Here is a 21,748-nt window from a genome sequence, read left to right on the forward strand (position 1 = left end):
CCTAAATGTAGAACCTTACTTTTTTCACAATTGAATTTCATTTTGTTAGATAGTGCCCAGTGTTCGAGTCTGTCCAGATCCTCCTGTATCTTAAGCCTATCTTCTGGAGTATTGGCTATTCCTGCCAGCTTGGTGTCATCTGCAAATTTGATGAGTTCCCCATCTATCCCCTCATCCAAATTGTTGATGAAGATGCTGAAGAGCACTGGGCCCAGAACAGAGCCCTGGGGCACCCCACTACACACTTCCTTCCATGTAGATGCAGTTCCATTGAGGACCACACGCTGAGTACGGCCTGTCAGCCAGCTACGAATCCATCTGGTGGTGATGCTATCTAACCCACATTTTTCTATCTTATCAAGTAGTAGGTTGTGATCTACTTTATCAAATGCCTTACTGAAGTCCAAGTAAATTATATCTACAGCATTCCTCTGGTCCACTAGTTTTGTCACTTGGTCAAAGAATGCAATAGGTTTGTCTGGCATGATCTGTTTTTGACAAACCCATGTTGGCTTTTAGTGATAACTTTGTTCGCATCAAGGTGTTCGCTGATTTGTTGTTTGATTATCTTTTCCAGAATCTTCCCAGGTATTGAGGTCAGGCTGATAGGTCTGTAGTTTCCTGGATCTATTTTTTCCCCTTTTTTGAAGATGGGAACTACATCAGCTCTCTTCCAGTCCTCTGGTAGTTCCCCAGTGCTCCAGGATCTTTGAAAAATATAGTTCAGTGGTTCTGAGATCACGTCTGTCAGTTCCTTGAGAACCTTGTGGTGTAATCCATCTGGTCCTGGTGATTTGAACTCATCTAGGCTGGACAGGTGCTCACTTACCATTTTCTTGCCTATCTTAACTTGCGTTTCTATTCTGTTTTTTATGGCACTGGTTTTGGTAGGTTTACTACTTCATGGTAGTAAACTGACTAGCTTTTTTTTTCAACTCAGACAAGGCTGGTTTGCTCTGTTGCTGTTACCTACTTACCACTGCTAGCTAGACTGAGAAGTGAAAGTAATCTTAAAATAAGACAATACCGTACAGAAAGTAAACTGCTCTTACTCTTGCTAAGAAAACAACACAAGATTGTTACATCAGGCACTTGAATTTTGATCTAATCAGATATCATGTTTGACTCAAGGGAGAAATTACCTTTTTTGCAAAAATGCTAGGCTAAAATACAGCGTACAAATGCAGCTCTTAGGAACAAGGTCTGTTGTTGTTGCATTGCCCTATTTGTAAGCTTTGCAGAGACAACCAAGTGCTCATTGGTGGAAAGAGGATGCTCATAGAAACAAAGTTTGCTTCATCAGGATTTATGACACCCTTTTGGGCTCCTGTGGCAGAACAGACTGGAACAGCAGCACTATCCCAGGGAAGTGGACTAGTGTCCCCTTGGTTTAAGAAAGGGGGATTCTCCCATTTCCTTCCTGAAGAAAAAAGCTGTTTAAATTAGTCACCTCCAATCACCCTGGAATCTATGAACCCAGGTAAGGAAAATCATTCCAACTTTATTTAGTTGATGGTGTAAGTAGAGAGAAAAAAGTATTTAGGCTGGGTAAGTTTGTCATTACTCCTGTTCCTCAATGAAGCTGTTTTCTCGGCTCTTTAATGCATTCGACTTATTTGCTCCGGTTTTTTTTTAACATATATTCAAGCAAATTCATGTTATGTTTTCATCACTTCCGCCCATTCCCAATTATAAACTACACTGATCTCTTTTTAATAATATTAGTACTACTGGGAGAAGTAGTGGGTATACTGGAAGGGAATTTGGTGCATATATTACTTCTCAAATAATTGTGAATCACATTCTTTCCGGATTAAAATAACCCTTTCCCTTACAAGGCAGTCCTTAACAGACGAAAGGGTTAAGTTCGGGGAAAAATAATTTAAGTTCTCACTGTCGCGCCCACGCCATCCTTTGCCTTATTTATTTTTTTTCCTCCTTCCTTGTGCAAGGTTTTATACTTCATGGCTTTATAAATGTGTGCTTTTAAAATAGGACTGCATCATAAGTGAAGGATGGACGGATTTGTTGATTTTTAACATCCCGTCCTTCCGCACCTTTATTTGCAAGATGCTGCTGTGATTTCAGTAGAGTTTTACACCCGAGGAGGTACGTTTCGGAATTGTAACTCCGACCTGCTAAGCCAGCCCGAAGCACTCGCTGTCCTCAAACACAAAAATGGAGGGTCTATAAATACGATTTATTCCCAAACGGTCTATGTTGGAGTTTGGGACTACGATTCCCAGCATGCCGTCCTCCATGACAGCTTCTTCTGATTGGCCGCTCGGTGTTCTAGTTGGAACTCGGCATGTGGCTGCTGCTGTGTTGGGAGGAAGGCAATATTTTTGCAGGCTTTATATGTATGTATATATGAGAAAAGGTAAGTGAACTCTGCTGCTGCTGCTGCTCCTCTCTTTAGAGTGGGATGTTTTCCTTCCTCTTAATTCTCCCCCCCATTTCTTTGTTCCTGATCTAGTTAATTGTGAGCTTTGCCCTGAAGCAGCTGCTTTCAAAAGGCATGTTTTATATTGGTGTGTGTTTAGGGAAATTGAACCAATCCGAAACTGGAAAAGCAAGACTTAGTGATGCACACTGAAGATGATCCCAAAGGGATAAAGAAATATATGCAGCCCGAGAGCTGTGAAAACACCAGTAGTGATTTTTTTCCTCCATGAACATAAAATGCTTGCTACGGTATTTCTGTTTCTTCTTGGAGGGAAGCTTTATTAACAGGCAAGAAAAGTGCAGTCTTAATGTGGGAAGCATGTATTTGCATTATCATTTTTATTAGCAGGTATCCTTGAGAGGACTGGGCTCTCTTAAAGTCATTGCAAAGAGAAAAATGTGAGATGTTCGGGTTGCTTATTTCAATCCTGTTTTGCATTACAGTTGAAATGCTGCTTTCCCCCCCCCCCTTTAAGTTTGTCCAGAATGGGTTAGGAAGTTGTTTTTCTTCTTTCAAAAGCAGATTCTGACATTTTGAAGGACATGCATCTTTTTCGTTAAAACTAGTGGGGAAATTTAAGACTGCAAATTATATATTATATATGCAATAATTTCTGAACAGCAAAACTTTCAGCTGTGATTTTAAAATGACTGGAAAACTGTTTGTGGTTTGATTTCACTTTCAGCCATGATAACATTGCCAAGGATGATCTGAGAAAGAAAATTGTTTGGACACTGCAGGTGGAGAGCTACCCATAAAATGCTTCATTTCTCACACATCTGTATTTTTTCAAATTAAATAGGCTAAGGTTCAGGTGGACAGCATCAAAAAATTGACCAATTCTTTCCAAGTTAGTTTCTTTTCTTTTTTTACACATTTTTTCTTGCTTTTATGCGTGGCATCTGTGAGCCAGGGTAACAATAAATAATTGAATCAAAACATAACCATCTTTGAGGAGTTTGAGTATTTTTTCAGCAAAAACCCTGAGCAATCAGGCTAGTTATAAAAATTGAGCAACCTCTGGATGAATAAATGGAGACTGCATGAGGAAGAATTGCATTCTCTTTATATGCCAAAGTGTAAGGTACATGCAAGCACATGCAGCCAGTCTGCAAGATGCTATTTTGTATTGCAGATACTTTCTTTGTGGGAGGATAGGGGAAAAGAATGAAGATTATATTACTGACAGTTGTGTCTACACAAATGTGAATTTTTACAAGCAAGATTTGCAAGATTTCTTGGGGCTTGATCCTTAAATTCCGTTTTCAGTACAAACCTCAACTTTGAAATGTGATGAGGCTGGGGCATGTCTTAAATATGTCCTTTGTCATGATGTAAAAGTATAATGTCTGTAATCAAGTCCTGGTGACTTCATAGACATAGTTGTGTAGTTTTCTTGGGAATATGAAACCTGTTTGTACTGCGTTGCTTTCTACCAGAACATTGTTTTGATTTTCCACTCAAATGGATAGCCCATTTTCCTAATAGTCTCTCATCTAAGGGCTAACTATGCTTTCCTGATTTCCTGGTGGTCTCCCATCCAGTGCTTACTATGTCCAACCTTGCTTAGCCTTTTGAAATCAGTCAAAATCAGCTAACTGCTGCCACTATTGAGGTACAGTATAAGTAGAATCCAGATCAGAAAGTAGAAAAGATTTTCAGGCAATTCTGAGCTCTGACGTTTTTAACGATCAGCTCCATTCACAAAGTCACCATTTTTGTCTTTATTTTGTCTTTATTTGTCTTTATTTATTTGTAACCATGTAGTGGCTGAGGAAGGAAAGTTATGGATCGGAAAATTACTTATTCAGTTGTTGTTCTATCCATAAGTGTCCTGACTGCTCCCAAGCAAACTTCCTGGCAAACCACTTTCACCTGGACATAAGCTTTCTATGGGATTTGGGAAGGAATCATCTCTTATCCCACCTTGCAATCCTGGGGAACTGGGTAGCTCAGAGACTACCAGGTGAGGTGAGCAGGACTTTTTCCTTGGCCACAGTTGTTTTGACCAGGACTTGATTAGAAAGAGATTTTATTTTTTATATCGTGGCAAAGGACAATTTGATTACCCGCATCATTCCCCAAAAAGCTGGTCAGGTTTTTTTTAAAACTACTTTCCACACCGTAAAAATAAACCATTATAGGTGAAATGCATGGTGCTTGCTAACTGTTGCTTTTAGCATTCCCTCGTGAGCCAGTGAGAAGAATCATTCCCAATTTAAGAAGAGACGTGAGTGCTGCACAGCAGTTTTACCCAGTGTTTTCAGTTTTGGAAGGTGGGGTGCACACAACACCAAGCTGGGGCTACATAGAGCAGGTCTCAATTTTCCCAATCCCAAATATGTAATATGATGCTTATGTTTCCTTGAAGTGATTGTTGAAAAAAATTGCAGGTAAAGTGCTTGGAACACTCAAAACTGTTATAGAAGCCAAAGTAGTAAGGAAGAATAATACAGAATTTAAGCAAAGATAGTTGTGTGTTTTGCCTTACAGCTTTGTTATTGAGTGGCTTTTTTTAAAAAAGTTGAGGGTTACTTGTTTTTAATGATGTTTTCAAGTACTGCTTAGGAAACCCTTTAAGAGGAAGAATGACTGCTGTTGCCACTGCAAATTCTAAATAAGCACAGATGCTATTCAGATACATTATACTTTAGCTTCTTTAATTTTTAACTATTCTAACCTCTTTTAGTGAATGGACTCTTGCTTCCAGATATGTAGTGCCTTTAAAATTGACAGTTTTCAGCATATGCCTACAATTTTTCCTTTCATCTCTCCTTCCATTTCTGTTGTTCAAGCTTTACATGCACATTTTCATGCAGTCAAATTTTCTTCTTTTGCCTCTTCCCTTCTGATTCATAAGAGAAATATCAGTAAATTAGGGGGACTTCCAGGTTTGTAGAAGTCTATTTCAAAATCAGAGAGAGAAAGAGAAAATAAATACAGGGGGAAAGGAATGTAGGGCTTCAGTTTAAAAGCTGCCTTATGTGGGTTAATAGCATTACAGGCAAGGATTCCGCTATAGGGGAAAGTATGTGGGCCCTTTTAATTGCACGAGGTCCTATATTCTACCAGCTATGATGGCAAGGTTTTGTAGAAGGAAGTAACTTCCATGCACAAAAAAGTTTGCCATCATAGCACATGGAAGCTAGAACCTTGACCTGTTATAAGCTTTTGGGCAAGCAGCTATATTTCTTTCTTACAAAACTAAAGCCATGTTTGGAAAGCCCTGGGGAACTCTTAAGGATCACAGAAAACCAAATTAGAATGCAACCTTATAGAACTGGGCACACATGATGGAACAGTTAATGTGGCACTTTACAAATATTTCTTACTTGCTTACGCTTAAAAAGCAGATAATTAGTGTCTAAGCAAAATGAATAATGCTTTTTCCTTTGACTTCTGTACCTACAGCTGCAGAAATATGTAGTCAATATTTCCAATTCACGTTGTCCTTCCCATTCACACATAAGTTTAACGACAACAGTGAAGAGGAGATGGAAAAATTATAAGTAGTCCTCACTTACTGACTGCAGTTGGATAAGAACTCTGCCACTGAGCGATGCAATCATAAAGTCTGCGCATGACATGACACCAAATTTTTGACATCAGTTCCAGTACAACAGTCATTAAGAGAATCACTGTGTGTGGTTAAGTGCAACGTCACATGACTATGACTTACAACTTACTGCCAGCTTTCCTATTGACTTCTCAAGCAGGCTGTGATGATAGTAAGCAGTGATCGTGTAACTGCTGGATGTTGCGACAGTCGTAAATGCATGCTGGTTGCCAAACACCTGAATTGTGGCATCACAGACACTATAACAGCTATAAGTTTGAGGACTGGTCATAAATCTTTTTCAGAACTGTTTTAACTTCGAGTGGTCCCTGAATGAGCAGTTGGTAATTGAGGATTACTTGTAATAATAAATGGATAAGCTTCTATGGAGCAAGCATAACTTAAATTTTGGCATTGTCTCCCTACAAAAACCCTACTTCATTCATTTTTATCCTGCCTTTATTTTTTTGTCAACTTGCATCATACATACTTAATGCTCCTGCACCCTGTTTTCTCCACAACAACTATATAAAATGGATTGGATGAAGAGAGAGTAACTGGCCCAAAGTCTTCTAGATCAGGGGTCTCTCCAACCTTGGGAACTTTAAGACCTGTGGACTTCAACTCCCAGAATTCTCCAGCCAGCTGGCTGGAGAATTCTGGGAGATGAAGTCCACAAGTCTTAAAGTTCCCAAGGTTGGAGACCCCTGTTCTAAATGGTTTTCATGCCTAATGGAAGACTAGAACTCACTTTAGCGACTACATCCAACCGGTTCTCCAGTTTTCTACTTACATATGTTCAAAGAAGTGGGTTTCCCCTTGATTTTCATATCTCACTGAATACAGTGAATAAAGAGAATAAAATTCTTGGTGTCATAGCAGTTGAGGAATGTGTACAGCCATAGCTAACAGTCCTTAGGGATATGTGAATGTGAATCGGTTTGAAATAATCTGGTCATTGAGTATTGTCTGTAAAATCTGTATATCTTCTGTCTACAAAATAAAAGTAAAATACGTTATTTTGCTCTTTTAAATCTCTTCAAGCCATTTGCTTTTATTGAATCTTCATACTAGCAAACATTATGGTTACTGCTAAAGAAAAATCCAATCCAGAGAAAGTGGCTTGGGGTGTAAAGTCATAAAATAACTTCTCTCCTGGGTTGCTTAAACACTAGCAAATCCTGGATTTTTGTAGCTTCGTGTGCTGTTCTGAAGAAGACAGGAGGAATGTTGTTGGAAATGCAAAGAAGGCTATCATGGCTTCCTTTAATTTCTAAGTGTAAGAGGTGCCCCCCCCCTTTTTTAACTTGCTTTCCCAACTCTATTACTTCAAACAGTCAGACACCTAGGAAGTGAAATATTTTCTTTCACTTTTCTGTTTACTGGGAAAGGTTTTACAGTAAGTGAAGACATTATGTAAAAGAAAGACCTGAATACAACCTCTGAATCATATTTACCTAAATAGCCAATTCGTGTCTGCCTGTTGTTGAAGGAATAAAAAAAATGCAATTCTTTTTTTTTCTTGGTGTTAAGATGTGTTATGGTTACAAAATACGGAATCATAGAACTTGGAGAAAGACTTGTAAGCTTATCCAAATATCTGTTTGGTGCCAGAAATTTAGAATTAGTGTATACTTCAATAGGTGTAGGTATATCTGGTCTCTGCTTGAAAATCTCTTAGTGAGGGAGAGAAGTCATCCACCTTACTTTGATTTTATATGTGTATATTTATTTATACCCTGCTTTTGTTACTTTTATAAATAAGGTGGCAAACATATTTAATACCCCTTCATCCTGCTATTTTCCCTACTCCAACAATCCGGTGAGGTGAGGTGAGCTGGCTAAGAGAGGGTGACTGGCTTAAAGTTATTCAGCAGGCTTTCATGGCTGGGACTGAACTTGAACTCATGCTTTCTAACCTGGTGCCTTAATCATTAGACCAAACTCTCCAGTAATATGCAGGTATAGAAAAACAATACAATTTAACTGTTATTATTACACATGCTCTTATCATTACCTCTTCCTAATGACCTTCCTTTAATATAAGCCTGTGAAATCTAGTCATACTCTATGGCACCACAGAGATGAAATCTTTTCCCTGATCTGTATAATAGACCTATAGGTGTATGTTACATGCTACCACCTTCCCTTTCTTTCTAGATACAGCATTATAAGATGCTACAAGATGTATAGACTAAGGAAGGCAGAAAAATTCAAGCAAGTTTCCAGATGAGAAAAGACTGTCTAAACCATAATATGGTGTTTTTTCTCTTCAGATTCCCGCCGTTATTGCATGGTTCTGTATCAAAGCTCTCTAGAATCACATCAGCATTACTTTTTCACAGATGTGGAAAATACACTTCCTTAGACATGTCCAAAGGCAAGAGTTGACATTTTCTCACTCTTGGTGAAGCTGTGGTATTCCTAAAATTAGCTTATTCACCTTTCTGGATCCTTTCCTCTTATTTGCCTGAAAATACTTCCTCTATTCTTCTATTTTTCTTGCCAGCACAGAGTAAAAAATGTTGGAGCTGTGATTGCTGTCTCCCTTCTCTTTTTTTCCTGCTGTTCTTCCAGAAGGTAATCTGGAGAAAGGAACAAGAGAATCAGTTGTCAAGCAATCCCAGTTTTCTGCGGCTTTAAAGATGCTGAAAAGATTTCTATTCCCTTCCATCCTGTCCTTTCACTAAAATGGCTGAACAGTAGTTGCAAACACAGTGCTCTAAAATCAAGCCTTTGCCTGCTTCTTCCCAATTTTAAAATTTTTGCTCCCATTGTCCAAAAGTAAAGCCTAAGTGCTGTGGGGAGGAAAATATACACCAGGTTACACCAGATACAGCAACTGAATTTAGGTCAAAATCAGAAGTTGCCCACCAGTCAGATCAGAGAAAGGTGAGAATACAGTACAAGAAACTAGTGAGCCGTAGGCTGATCATGATAATGTTTCAGTACTGAGGGATAACAATGCCAGATAAAAGAATTAATATGGAACTGGCTGCTGTCACAGGATTGACTCCTTTGCCTCTAGTCAAATTATTAAATTAGCAACTTCCTGCTTTTACTTAAAGAAAAAAAATCATTGGGAAATTGCATTAATTACCGGTATATCTCTTTTGGCACTGTTTGTGTGTAACTCAGCAGCCTTTAAACTTTGAAATGAATACATAATAGGAATAGCATTTTTCATGCAACAGAAGACAATACATAATCATATAGTAATGGGGGCTTCAAACTATACTGACACTGTTGGAAGGAACTCTGTTAGGATTTAAATATCTAATATGTTTTGGACTCAGTTTGCTGACAGCTTCAGGTCCCAGCTGGAGAAAAACAAGGGATCGGCCAAAACTTAATCCTGACCAACTAGGATGAAGTGATTCATAAAGTGGAGTTATAAACAATATGTTGGGAGAGAGGGAATGTCCATGCCATTTGGGAATTTGTAATATTAATGGTAGATAAATTCCTTGGTTATTTGGAAATCTGATTTTTAGAAGTTCAGGAAAAAAAGCCAAAAAGCTTCCATGATTCCAAATTAAGTTAAAAAACCCCCAATTTTAAGGACTCAAATACTTGTAGTATAATCAAGAATTAGTACAGGTGGAAAGGGAAAAATCTGCTGTAGCTCTATCAAGGGCTCATTAATAAAAAGTCTCTTTTAAAAACAGAAATATTACGAAAGAGAAAATGGATTTTTTAAAACATCATGGTAGGAAAGGTAAGGCTCAGGTTTGCTGAGGCTTGTTTAGGAATGCTAAAAATGGCTTCCTTTGTTCACTTTCGGAGCAAGAAGATGATCAAGGAGAAGGAAAGGAAACAAAAAACAGTGGGATTATGTAAAAGAACTTGAGACAGACAGACAGACACACACACACACACAAGCACACACGCACACACACACAAACACAAAGACATATGTGGACTTGGGGCTCAAGGCACAGAAGTAAATGGCTAGAAAACTTCCATCTACCTTAATTAAGTAAAAGTCTCCTGAGGTTCAAATTATACCCAAAGGCTTGAGAAAATTAATTTAGATTAATTTAAATAATTTAAATTTCCTGATGTTGAAAGCTATTCACCAAGAAAACAGATATTTTCCCTAAATAAGTGGTATTTTATATAAATTTTATTAACAGAGAACATGAAAGTTAGCCCAAACTAATTCAGAACAAAGAAAACAAAAAAAGAGAGAGGGGGAAAAAGAAAGAACAAATAGAAAAAAGAAAAGTTTCTAATTTTCTTTGCATCAAATACAGGTAAGATTACAAAGGTTTCTTAGTCCAGGATTAAAAGAAATGCTCACTTTCTCCTAACGATCACAACCACAAATCTTATTTTTTTTCCTAATCATCAAAAACCACATCATAAGTGCATTTTTTTCCATTTTATGCAAAAAGTCTATATGGCCATATTTTTTTTCTCTAATCAGGGTGAATTTATCTATGTACTCAAGTTCCACCACCTTCACGATCTATTTCTCCATTGTGGGTAGTGTCAAACCTTTCCATTTTTCTAGCCAAATCTCTAGCCAATTTTGTCATTCATTTTTCCCTTGTTCTTCTGTCTCATATTTCAACAAAGGTTTATACAGATTGACAGATTCGTCATTATTATACAATTCTATTTAAAACTTGGTCTTACTTTCTTCCAAACCATAAAATCTTTTATCCACTTTAAACTTTTTTGTTAATTGTACATAAGAAAACCATTGACAAGAGTATCCTTCTGTTATCAAATCTTCTCTTGATTTCATTTTACAATCCCATTGAGTAAATTCTAATACTTCATAATAAATTAATTACTTATGTTTGTTTATTATTTTCCGTCCATAAAATGCTTCTTGTGCTAAATGCCCCAAAGGTGCTTTAAGTTTATATTTATTCCATATTCTAAGAATAGTCTGCCCGACACATTGATTTTTAAAACCTACATTTATATTAATTTTATTAAAACATAGATAACCATGCCATCTAAATCTCAAAATTGTGAGCTTCAAACTCCAATAGTTGCCTATCTCTTACAATAACCACTCTTTCATCCAAACCTAACAGCAGGCAGCAAAATATATTTTCATATCTGATAAGCCCAATCCTCTTCTTTCCTTTGTGTCTTGTAATATCTTATATTTAACATGGGGTTTTCTCCCTAAATAAAAAGTTTTGTAGTAAATCTGGATGGCAGTGTGTTGAGAGATCCTGTTGCATTCTGTGTAGGAAAACTGAAGGATTTTCTGTATTCAAACAAGCTTCTCTAGTTCTTGCAATCAAAATGTTAGTTTATTTCTTAATTATATTTGCACAGTATTTTTGTACCCATATAGACCTTTCACTTTTTAAACAATTTGTGCAAAACTGAATGAAAAAATTATCAAACACATCGTGTGCTTTTTCATTTCGGTGGGGAAGAAAAATTTGAAAGATTTTTTTTAAAAAGCAGCACTATATTTTTTTCTAAATTCTCCCCATTGTTTTCCACTTCTTAGACTGGAGGAACCAACAAAAAATAATTTCACATTATATTGCATGATTGCATTAGATTGTTATATATACAGCAAGTATTGTAAAATTTTAAATTTTATCACATGCTATGGGATCTGGAAGGTCTTTTCTTGTAGTCCCAATCTGTTTTTACTTGGCAGGCTCAACCAGAGATGTCACCAAACCTAAAAAAATGATAAGGTAGAGCTAGAAAAGATACAGAAAAGGATAACAGAAATTATTAAGGCAAAAGGGAAGGCTTACAACAATCTTCTCCAATCAGGTTACCTTTCAGATATGTGATTTTAATTTGACATCACTACAATATTGGGGATAATCTTACCTGTAAACTTGGAATAACTATATCTCCAATTGTCAGTATACGGTATATGAGCTCCGGATGGCGCCCGATCTTCGCTCCTTTTGCCGCGACCTAAAAACATTTTTATTTGAACAAGCCGGCCTGGCCTGATGGGGGATTGGTGGGGTTTTTTATTGTGGTTTTATTGGGGTTTTAATATTGTACTGACTGTTTTTAGTGGGCATATATTTAATTCTTTTTTAATTTTTGTAATTTTGAATTTTTATTCTTGCCCTGTTCATCGCCCTGAGTCCTTCGGGAGAAGGGCGGTATATAAATATTATTAAATAAAATAAATAAATATAATTTTAATGGAGTGGAATAGGCCGTTGTTGGAAGAGGTCTATGTTGTTACCAGATATCTATTCTATATCTGTGTTTATTCTTTCTAACCAACAGAACATTAGAAAGAAATTATGTACAAGGGATTATTGCTACGTCTGTGTGTCATCAGGATATCTCTCCAGAAATAGAATGGGACCAAATTTGATGTGGGAGAGAAACTAGTCAGAGCAAAACAGAGTTTGGAAATGGACTCCTTTTGACCTGCAAAGAAAAAACAAAACAAGGGAGGCAGAGGGGCAACAACTTGTGACACTATTGACTGCCTTGTTCTTCAGCCCACCTCCCCCACCTCCCATCTCCTGGTCACATAACCCATCTGGTGTTGCTATTAAGCAGTTGGAAAGAATTCCAGAAGGCATGCCCTGCATGCTTTCTCTGCCTTCTTATTCTGAGAGTCATTTCAAAGTCTACTATTAATTCCCATATTTCATTCATCTCCTCAGCGTTGTTGTCAAACCTGTTGCAGGGGGGCGGTGGGAGCCCATCCAGTTGCCTGGAGCACCAAGTTAAGTAGAGGGGCAAATATTGAAAAAGAAGATGAACTTTAAAGAAAAATACAAATACGTTTTGTAGAAAGGATTCCATGACATGTCTAGAGTGTCAGTTTCCTTCACCTGTGCATTTCCTAAATGGAGAATGGATAAAAGATAATAGCTTGCAGAAAGCTCTCCACTGGCCAATAAAATCCTTGCTAAGATGTATTAATATGCAACCTGTTGGAAACTTTTTGTTGATAATTAAAAGACCTTTTTCCATAAGCTCTGTGGAAGTTGCTTTTAAACTTATGCAGTGTGACAATCTCTGTATCTGTTCTTTTTCTCTGTTTTAAAACAGTTCAGGAAAAGCAAGGTTTAATACATTCTACAACATTCACTACAATGCTAGTAAATATGTGGACCCTTTTTTCTTTATTGGTTTAGTTCCTGATATAAAAGATCCCATTGACATCTCCATGCTGTCCATTGACATGGAAAACAAGGAAAATGGATCACTGGACAAAGAAAAGTAAGTGGTCCTCCTAAATGTTGTATATTGATTGACTGAGCTGATGTTTAATTCTTCTAGGTACCAAAAATGGCATTGAGCTGTAGTTTTATCTTGAAAGATTGTTAAAATGTTATTTTGCTAACTTCACAATATAGCCAGTACAAGAGGAGGTGGTTCTGACTTTGAAATTTTTGTTGGACTAGGGATCTCATGTCTGAAGCATATATCTGATTTAAAGCATTTTATATCAGCACTCTCTAGGCTCACTTGTAATCCTAATTGTTTGATACTTATTTAAGTATCAAACAGTTTCTCACCATTGAAGATGTATGGATTTCAATTATCAGAATTCCCCAGCTAGCATGCTGGCTGGGGAATTGGAGGAGTTGGAAGTCCCCACATCATCAAGTTGCCAAGGTTGAGAATCACTGTTCTAAATGTTTAAACAGCTTGTTTACTACTAAGGGCCTTCACGGAGGGTACCAGCAGTTATAAAACGAAAAGGGTTAGTGGAGTAGTTCATGCTGATTACCTGCCACTTAAGAACATACAAAGGGACGCCGTGGCTCAGTGGGTTAGGACGCTGAGCTTGTCGATCAGAAGGTTGGCAGTTTGGCGGGTCGAATCCCGAGTGCCGCATAGAAGAGTGACCGCCTGTTACTCGTCCCAGCTTCTGCCAACCTAGCAGTTCGAAAGCACGTAAAAATGCAAGTAGAAAAATAGGGACCACTACGGTGGGAAGGTAACAGCGCTCCGTGCACCTTTGGCATCTAGTCATGCCGGCCACATGACCACGGAGAGGTCCTCGGACAAGCTCTGGCTCTTCGGCTTTGAAACGGAGATGAGCACTGGCCCCTACAGTCGGAAACGACTAGCATGCATGTGCGGGGGAACCTTTACCTTAACTTTTAAGAACATACAGGGCTTGCTATGAGCCTATCAGGTTCCCTCTAGGTGACTAATAATGACATCACTCAAGTTTCTTCCTCTAAGCCAGTGTCAAACTGGCAGCCCGTGGGCCAGATGCGTGACATGCAGGCCACGCCCACCCCAGCTCCACAAAGGCAAAAAATGTCGCGATACATCATGTGACGCGATCGAGTTTGACACCCGTGCTCTCAGCTGTTGCCAGCCCTCAAGTAACAACAATCCCCTCACCACCTCCTCACACAAAAGGGACATAAAAGGTAATTGCTAATAGCCTGCCCCATCAGTGTTTTTATTTCGCGTGGTATGCTTTTGTTCCTTTCTTTGCAAACACAATCCAACAAAACCTAGTGGTGGTTGTAAGGGGGGAAATGTCTGATTCCAGAGCTGGCATTCCTCCTGTTGCTAAAAGCCTTTGGGAAACTGTGAGGATAAAAGTAGAGAATTCTGGCAATTTTGCCATCATTTGCTCTCTTGAATAGTTATAACGTGGCTGGATATTACTGCAGTAGCAGAAGAATGACGATTTTTCACACTTACAGCCATTGCAACATCCCCTGTCAGGTGATCAAAATTCCGAGGCTTGGCAACTGACTCGTATTTATGACGGTTGCGGTGTCCCAGAGTCATGTGATCCACTTTTGCGACCTTCTTACAAGCAAAGCCAAGTAGGGAAGCTTGATTCACTTAACAACTGTAGCAAGAAAGGTTGTAAAGCGAGACAAAATTCACTTAACAAATGTTTCGCTTTGGAGTTCAATTGTAGTCGTAAGCCGAGGACAACCTTGTATTTGTTACAGGCCCCAAGAACAAAATGTTGAAACTCTGATTTGGATGGTGAGAACAGATAAGAGTATTGATCACCCCAATACCAGAAGGGCAAGAATTCTTATCAATTGAACGAACATCCACAAGCTCAGCAGTGTTGCAAGAAAACATTAGCTGTGGTACAGTGTCGTATAAATTGCAGTACAGCCCCGCTGTAGAAACAAAAATTCAGTTGTCAAAATTTGTTAAATTAAATACATAAATTTTCACATATCTAAATAACAAGGAATGAAAATAATGTCATGATTGTCTCAATTGGTGACGTGTTTGGAGTACTGTAATAAAAAAACCTCCAACCTCTGAACTATGTAAAAGGGATTTTTTTTTAAAAAAAAGGTGCACATCCACGTGCATAATATCCAATCAAGCAAGAGAAAAATCCAAGCAGTGCCTGAGGCAGGGAATCGAAACAATCAAGTGGTCTTTCCCCTTGAAAGACATGGTGGTGTCAGATACTAGGTGACAGGGTAAACAACATAAATTCAGCCCTTCGACTTTGTCCATTCTGCACAGTATATTTGGTTTATCAAGCAGGTGAAAACTGAATTAAGAGTTCATGGCCTCCTTTAGGTGTATTTTAAACTGCCTGCCAGTAGGTGTCACTGATGCAACAAAGAAGCACAAGGTGGAAATGTGAGCCTGTATTCAACTGTATGATTCTTGAATGGAACCTGAAATTACATCATTGTAAGCCTTATGCACACATTTTCAGGTTACCTCCCATGTATATTCACAATACTGTGTGGAATTAAGATTTAGTTTTTGCTACAGAGATACCATGCAGGTTCATGTTAGATTTTATTTTACAACTAATTAGGGGACAACTAGCGTTATTGCACTGTTATTCAAAGACAAAGCTTGTTTAATCTTTACACTTATAATTAAAGTTCCCTATATTTCTAATTTGGTATAGTATTGGCCGAACTAAGCCTAAAAACTAGTGGTTTGGTTGGACTCAAAATCTGGTACATTTTCTCAAAACGTAGATAAATAATTGGATTAAATTATTAGACCAATCAGCAAGTAAATAGACACAACCCAAGGCATACATTTAAGTAGAATTTTTCTAATTATTATATTATTCTCCAAGAGGAGGACTTTGGATACTCCTAGCATATAGGTTGGGTTAAATCACATTGTACTAAGAAGTTTGGATAAAGTTCGGTAAATTAAGAGTACTATTCCACCAGCATTATACAAGGTCTTTTTATAAAGTTAGTCTACTTAACTTCATACTTCTAAAATAGCCTGATGTAACCAGTTGTTCTCTGGATATGTAGGATTTCAATTCCTAGCGTATTATCACTAACATCCGGCCATAGGTATGAGGTGGTTGTTAAGACCGTTGAAAGAATTGGGTTTTAGCATCCAAACTTATGTGAACCAAATTAGCATAGGAGTACACTGATACGCTTTTTACCTACAGAATCTGGACGGGTCAATTTTAGATTAACAGAGAGCTGACATGCAAATGATGCGCAGACTGCACATCTGGAATTGGGCAATTGCTGTTATCATGCTTGTGCTAGCACATTCCTGTTTGAAGATTTTATAAGATGTGCTTTGTGGGCTTTCTTTCGCTTCCTGTTGCAATAGATGTTTAAAAAGATGGTTGTACACAACAGCAGGGAAAGGGCAAATAGTAAAAGGGAGAAGAAACTGCCCTGCGTATGTGTGTAAGCAGATGTGTTTGCTTCTGTAGGGATAACAGAATATGTAAATGCAGAAGTCAAGTGTGGAGAGTAAGACGTCTTACATATCACTTTGCTGGCAATTTCTGAAAACCATTTCCTTTGAAAAATTAATTTCATATTAAAAATTACACAGCAATTGCAATGGTAGAAACGAATACAAACTAAAAGAAAGAAAAAGATCAGAAAAAGTAGAAAGGTGATTTCTATTTTGCTTGTTCTGCAACTAGCTTCCAACAGATAAGAGTCAACGGAGACGCTGGCAATAAAAACACCTGATGTCTCACTTAACAACCAAATGGAAAGTGACATTTATTTATTTATTTATTTATTTATTTATTTATTTATTTATTTATTTATTTATTTATTTATTTATTTATTTGGTTTATATACCGCCCTATTCCCAAAGGACTCAGGGCGGTTTACAAGGCAAAACTTAAAAACAATCCAATATAAAATTAAAATAAAATTAAATTAAGTCTAGCCGCAAAAATTAAATCACAATTTAAAAACATTAAACCCCTCAGTCCAGACCAGATAGCTCAAAGAGCCAGGTTTTTAGGTCCCGGTGAAATGAACGAAGGTCGGGGGCAGTCCGGAGTTCCGTTGGCAGTTGATTCCATAGGGCAGGCGCGCCCACAGAGAACGCCCTCCCCCTGTGGATCGCCCGTCGGCAATCCTTGACCGGCGGTACCCTGAGAAGACCCTCCCTGTGGGAGCACACAGGATGGGAAATTGATGCTGGCAGCAGGTGTTATCACAGTCACATGATGTTTCGCTTAGCAACTGTGTTCCTGCGAGCTCAGTTGGAATATACTCGATTGTCTGGCACAGAGTCTGCACATCCATCTCTGCTCTGAATCATGCAGACATTGGAGGAAATATCCTGGACTTAAATTGGTGAAGGTCAATCCTCAGTCTCTGTTTTGGAGGTAGGAATAGTGCAGTTAGTCCTGCCCAGCTTAATGCTAAACTTTATTCAGAGCTCTTAGTTTATTAGGTTGCTTAGTCTGCATAATACTGCGTTATTGAGGGAAAGTAATAATACAAGGGCTCTCTGACATTTACAATAAAGAGAGCATGTGTGCCTAATGCCATAGACTCCTTATTAGTCCATGCTTTTTGGACAACATCCAAATATTAAGTAGTTACATTATTAGATAATGTGGATAATTACTTTGCTAGCAAGTGGTATGGCATAGTGAAAGAGAAAGCAGGTTTGGAATAGGAAGTGACGGATTCAAATCTTAATTCCAATAAGAAGATCACTACATGACTTTGGCAGAGTTATAAGCAACAGTGCACCCAAACATTGGGCATTTACTGTTGCTTAATGGACGAACAAAGTTTATCTTCGCTCAATTCAGGGCAAGGAACTCCTAACATGAGCCCCCGTTCTAAGATACAATTTTTCACTTCACGCTTACAGGATTAAAAACTATTATGTATTTTCTACCAAGTTATACATTGTGTGTGTGCATGTACGTGTGTCTGATGGTTTAAGTGCTAGATTTGGAATAAGCCAGGCTCAAAACCTCAGTTAGCCCTAATATTTCTGCCTGGAGATTTTATGCCATCTCTTTGCCCAACTTGCGTGATAGTTCGTTGTACCTACAAAGGATCTAGATAGAAGGACACTCAAGAAGAAATATCTTCACAAGGCAGTTTTTTGGAGGGTACTACAAGGTAGCAGCAGACCAATGGTGAAAGTAGGCCATGTGTTGTACGGGAAATACCTCCACGCATGCTAACTGGAGAGATAGGAATTTGGTCTGACAGATACCAAAGTGATGACGACTGTTTAGGCTTATGAGGAGGTAGGATTCAAAGTGGACTCATTGACATACAGAGGTGGTGGTTTAAAAGGTCTTTATCAACAAGCAAGATAGGTTCCTTACCTTGATGGTTTCCTTTTTTGTTGGGGGAGCAATTGAGTAGCCTATGTGCTACTTTGTACATCCATGCCAAAGATTCATTTTTGTTTGACTTTCTTAAAACTCCATAGCTTGGTAGAGAATGGAAGACCTCCTGATCCGGCTGACTGGGCAGTTACAGATGTGGTGAATTATTTCAGAACAGTGGGCTTTGAAGAACAAGCAAATGCTTTTCAAGAACAGGTAAATCTGTTTGCACAAAGCTTTTTTACTTTTAATTTCCAGCTTGGGAGATTTCAGAGTAGAGACCATGACAGGCAAATACTTGATATTGCAAAGACCTGGGTTCAGATCTCCTCTTAACACTGAGTCACCTTGGATCAGTTGTATTCAGACCAATACCAGATCAGGTTTGTTATGAGAGTAAAGTGAAAGACACACCCACGTACACCTGTACTCTGCTTCAAGCTCATAAATGAAAAGTGCAATAATGCAATAAGTAAATAAAATAAGCACTTAATGAATGCAATTAGGAGTGAGTTGTTTGGCGCTTTAAAATTGAGCTACGTGATGGAAAATAATTTGATTATGGGAATGTCAATCACCGACACAACATTACCAGGACAATGCCTGTACCCTTCCAATCCCTTGATAGACTTGCTCAGGTTGGCACCAACACAATTCAAATGAATGAAAGGGAGGAGGTGACAGGTTTTTCACAGTGACACATAAAAGTAGTCTTTGGCTTATGATTGATCATTTAGTGACAGTTCAAAGTTATGACAGATTCCCTAAAGATGCAACTCAGTTCTAAAATTCCAACAGCCAGTGGGGGGGTGGGGTGTGTGCAGTCACATGACCACATTATGGATGCTTGGCAACCAGCTCACATTTATGGCTGTCTGTCATATCCCGAGGCCACGTGACTACAATTTACAATGTTTTTGCTGAAGAACATTGTTTGCCTCAGTTTTTGGCACAAACATGCCATAGTGAATAATAATGAATTTGCTTAATGACTGCCGCAAAAAAAAAATATATCATGAAATTCAATTGGTCATCATGTTGATGATCTGCTTTATGACTGTCATGACTTAGAGCCATAATGTGCAGGTTCCATTATGCTTGTAAGGAAGGACTACCTGTAATTGCCACTAGTTGCTACGACAGTCTAATGAAAAGCTGCTAATCCGGCAGTGTTTATTTATTCCTCAGTACTCGTTATTAACCGAGTGCTCTTTTTAAGTACCCTTCAGATTTTACTGCTAAAGAAACTCAGCAGGGAAAACAGTAGGAGGAGTAATTGAACTGGCTTTTGAAACAGGATTTTAAAGCCATAGGGTAGCTGTATATTTGATGCTGTATGCTAAACAGTCCGTACTTTGTCCATATTTTGGAGAGGATTCCTTTTAACTCCTTGATAGGACTCTGGTTTTGCATAGGATTGCACAGTGGTGGCGGTGGGGCCACTAACCGTAAGAAAAATGGTGCTTATAAGTACATAAATGGAGAAAACATCCATTTCAGAGATAATGAATGTCGAGTTAACTTTACAAGAAACAAAAATTCTTTTCATCTAGATAAATTGTTGTCCTGTGATACCAACTTTCCAAAGATAAGGAATTGTAGATGTTTCAACCACACCTTCAGTTCTTAGATGTTTCATATGTCCTTCTTTTCCTTTGTTGTCTTGTACACATTATTACAGGAGTCACTTTTCTATTGTCTACTGCTGCTGCAGTAACTTTTTAAAGGCTGGTTTGGCATGACTAGAGTCTATTGCATGCGTCATTCTCCTCCCCAGATATTGGAGGGAGGCAGATGCAATGCAGATTAAAAAAAAGAGAGAGGACTTTGATTGAGCCATCTTAATTTCTTTGAGAACAACAAACATGCACACACAGACACACACACACACACACACACACACACGAACGACAGTAAATCATGGCCTTCATTTTTTGGCTTTGTGATCAGTTCCAGGCATAGGATTCTAATATTTCATCAGCTTCCACAGTGCTGGATTAAAAGAAACAATTGAAAATCATGCTTGCTAATGCCTGCACTAACCCCCATTTTGTACTTGTGGGTATCTTAACTTTCAGTTCAGTTCAATCCCTGCTTCTTCTTTTTATAGCATGTCATAAATCGAAGGAAGTTCAGCAGCTGCTATTCCATTTAAAAATTGTCATGAAAGACATTCTTTGTGTAAAGGACAGCTTTTTAAAAACAGCACCTTTTAAAGCAAGACTTTTGTGTTATTTATTACATTTCTAATCCACCTTTTGTACAGGAGCTCAAGGCGGTATCCGTACTGTTCCCAACCTCCTGTTTTTTTCTCCACAACGCTCCTGTCACAGGTAGATTAGGCAGATAGAAAATGGCTGGCTCAAAGGCAGTGAACATCCATGGCTGAAATTGGACTAGAATCTGGGACTCCTGGCTTATCCAACCCATCTCACCTGGTCAGGCAGGAGCTTCATGTTGCAGAATTCATTAGTTAAAGAATTATAACAGACAGTCTCTATGGAGCATCTTGTCCCATGAGGTGAGGTTGGCCCCCACTTTGCTGGGTTTTCAGAAGCACTAAGACTTAGCTCTCTCAACTAGCATGAAGATCCAAAAATAAGACACAGCTTGGCGGGGGGGGGGGTGTTTGTCTTTTTTAAACTTTATTTTTGTATGTTTTTTATGTATATTATTTTTTTTACTTGTAAATGCCTTCACCGCTTTACCATCCTGACTGAGGATTTTCTTTTGCAAAACAGGTCAGTGAAGTTTCAAATGTGTACTGCCCAGACTTATGTTATTGGGGTTGAGCATATTTGGGGTACCTCTCTTGCAGTAATTAAATCACTCGTGTCTTCTGTGATTGGCAATTTTTTTTTCCATTTTTAATAAAGTGTTGCTTCTTATATTGGAATTCTTTTGAAAATTATAATATCCATTTTTTTATTTTTAAAAAAAAGTTTTAAAAACCTCTTGCGATTGATTAAATTTCAACTGACATAATTTAGGGCATATTATTCAGAGAACTGAAGGAGCTTCTTGGATGAGAAGCAAAATGTTTTCAAGGAAAAAAACCAAGAAAGTCCAGTTGCCTTTTGTAAAAGGACCTTTGGGACAACCATGACTAGGACGATTGAGAATCTCCATAGGCATGAGATCATAGAGTTCTTGCAAAGTTTGGCTATTAGAATTACATAAAATGTGGAGGCCATTACGTACTTTTAGGGGTGACAGGGCTAATGTGGGT

General features: G+C 38.2%; 1 protein-coding gene across 1 annotated transcript in view; it reads left to right on the forward strand.

Moving 5' to 3' along the window:
• Positions 1 to 2,316: 2,316 nt before the first annotated feature.
• The window catches only part of SAMD13 (sterile alpha motif domain containing 13), a 33,286-nt gene continuing 13,854 nt past the window's right edge, over positions 2,317 to 21,748 (forward strand). The window contains exons 1-3 of the mRNA XM_083357624.1: positions 2,317 to 2,380; positions 13,106 to 13,190; positions 18,624 to 18,735. Of these exons, the coding sequence (XP_083213750.1) occupies positions 2,359 to 2,380; positions 13,106 to 13,190; positions 18,624 to 18,735 (219 nt within the window). The 5' untranslated portion in view covers positions 2,317 to 2,358. The remainder of the gene's footprint in view (positions 2,381 to 13,105; positions 13,191 to 18,623; positions 18,736 to 21,748) is intronic.

The sequence above is a fragment of the Vipera ursinii genome, assembly GCF_947247035.1.
Source record: "Vipera ursinii genome assembly, chromosome: 3".
In the NCBI taxonomy this organism is placed as follows: domain Eukaryota; kingdom Metazoa; phylum Chordata; class Lepidosauria; order Squamata; family Viperidae; genus Vipera; species Vipera ursinii.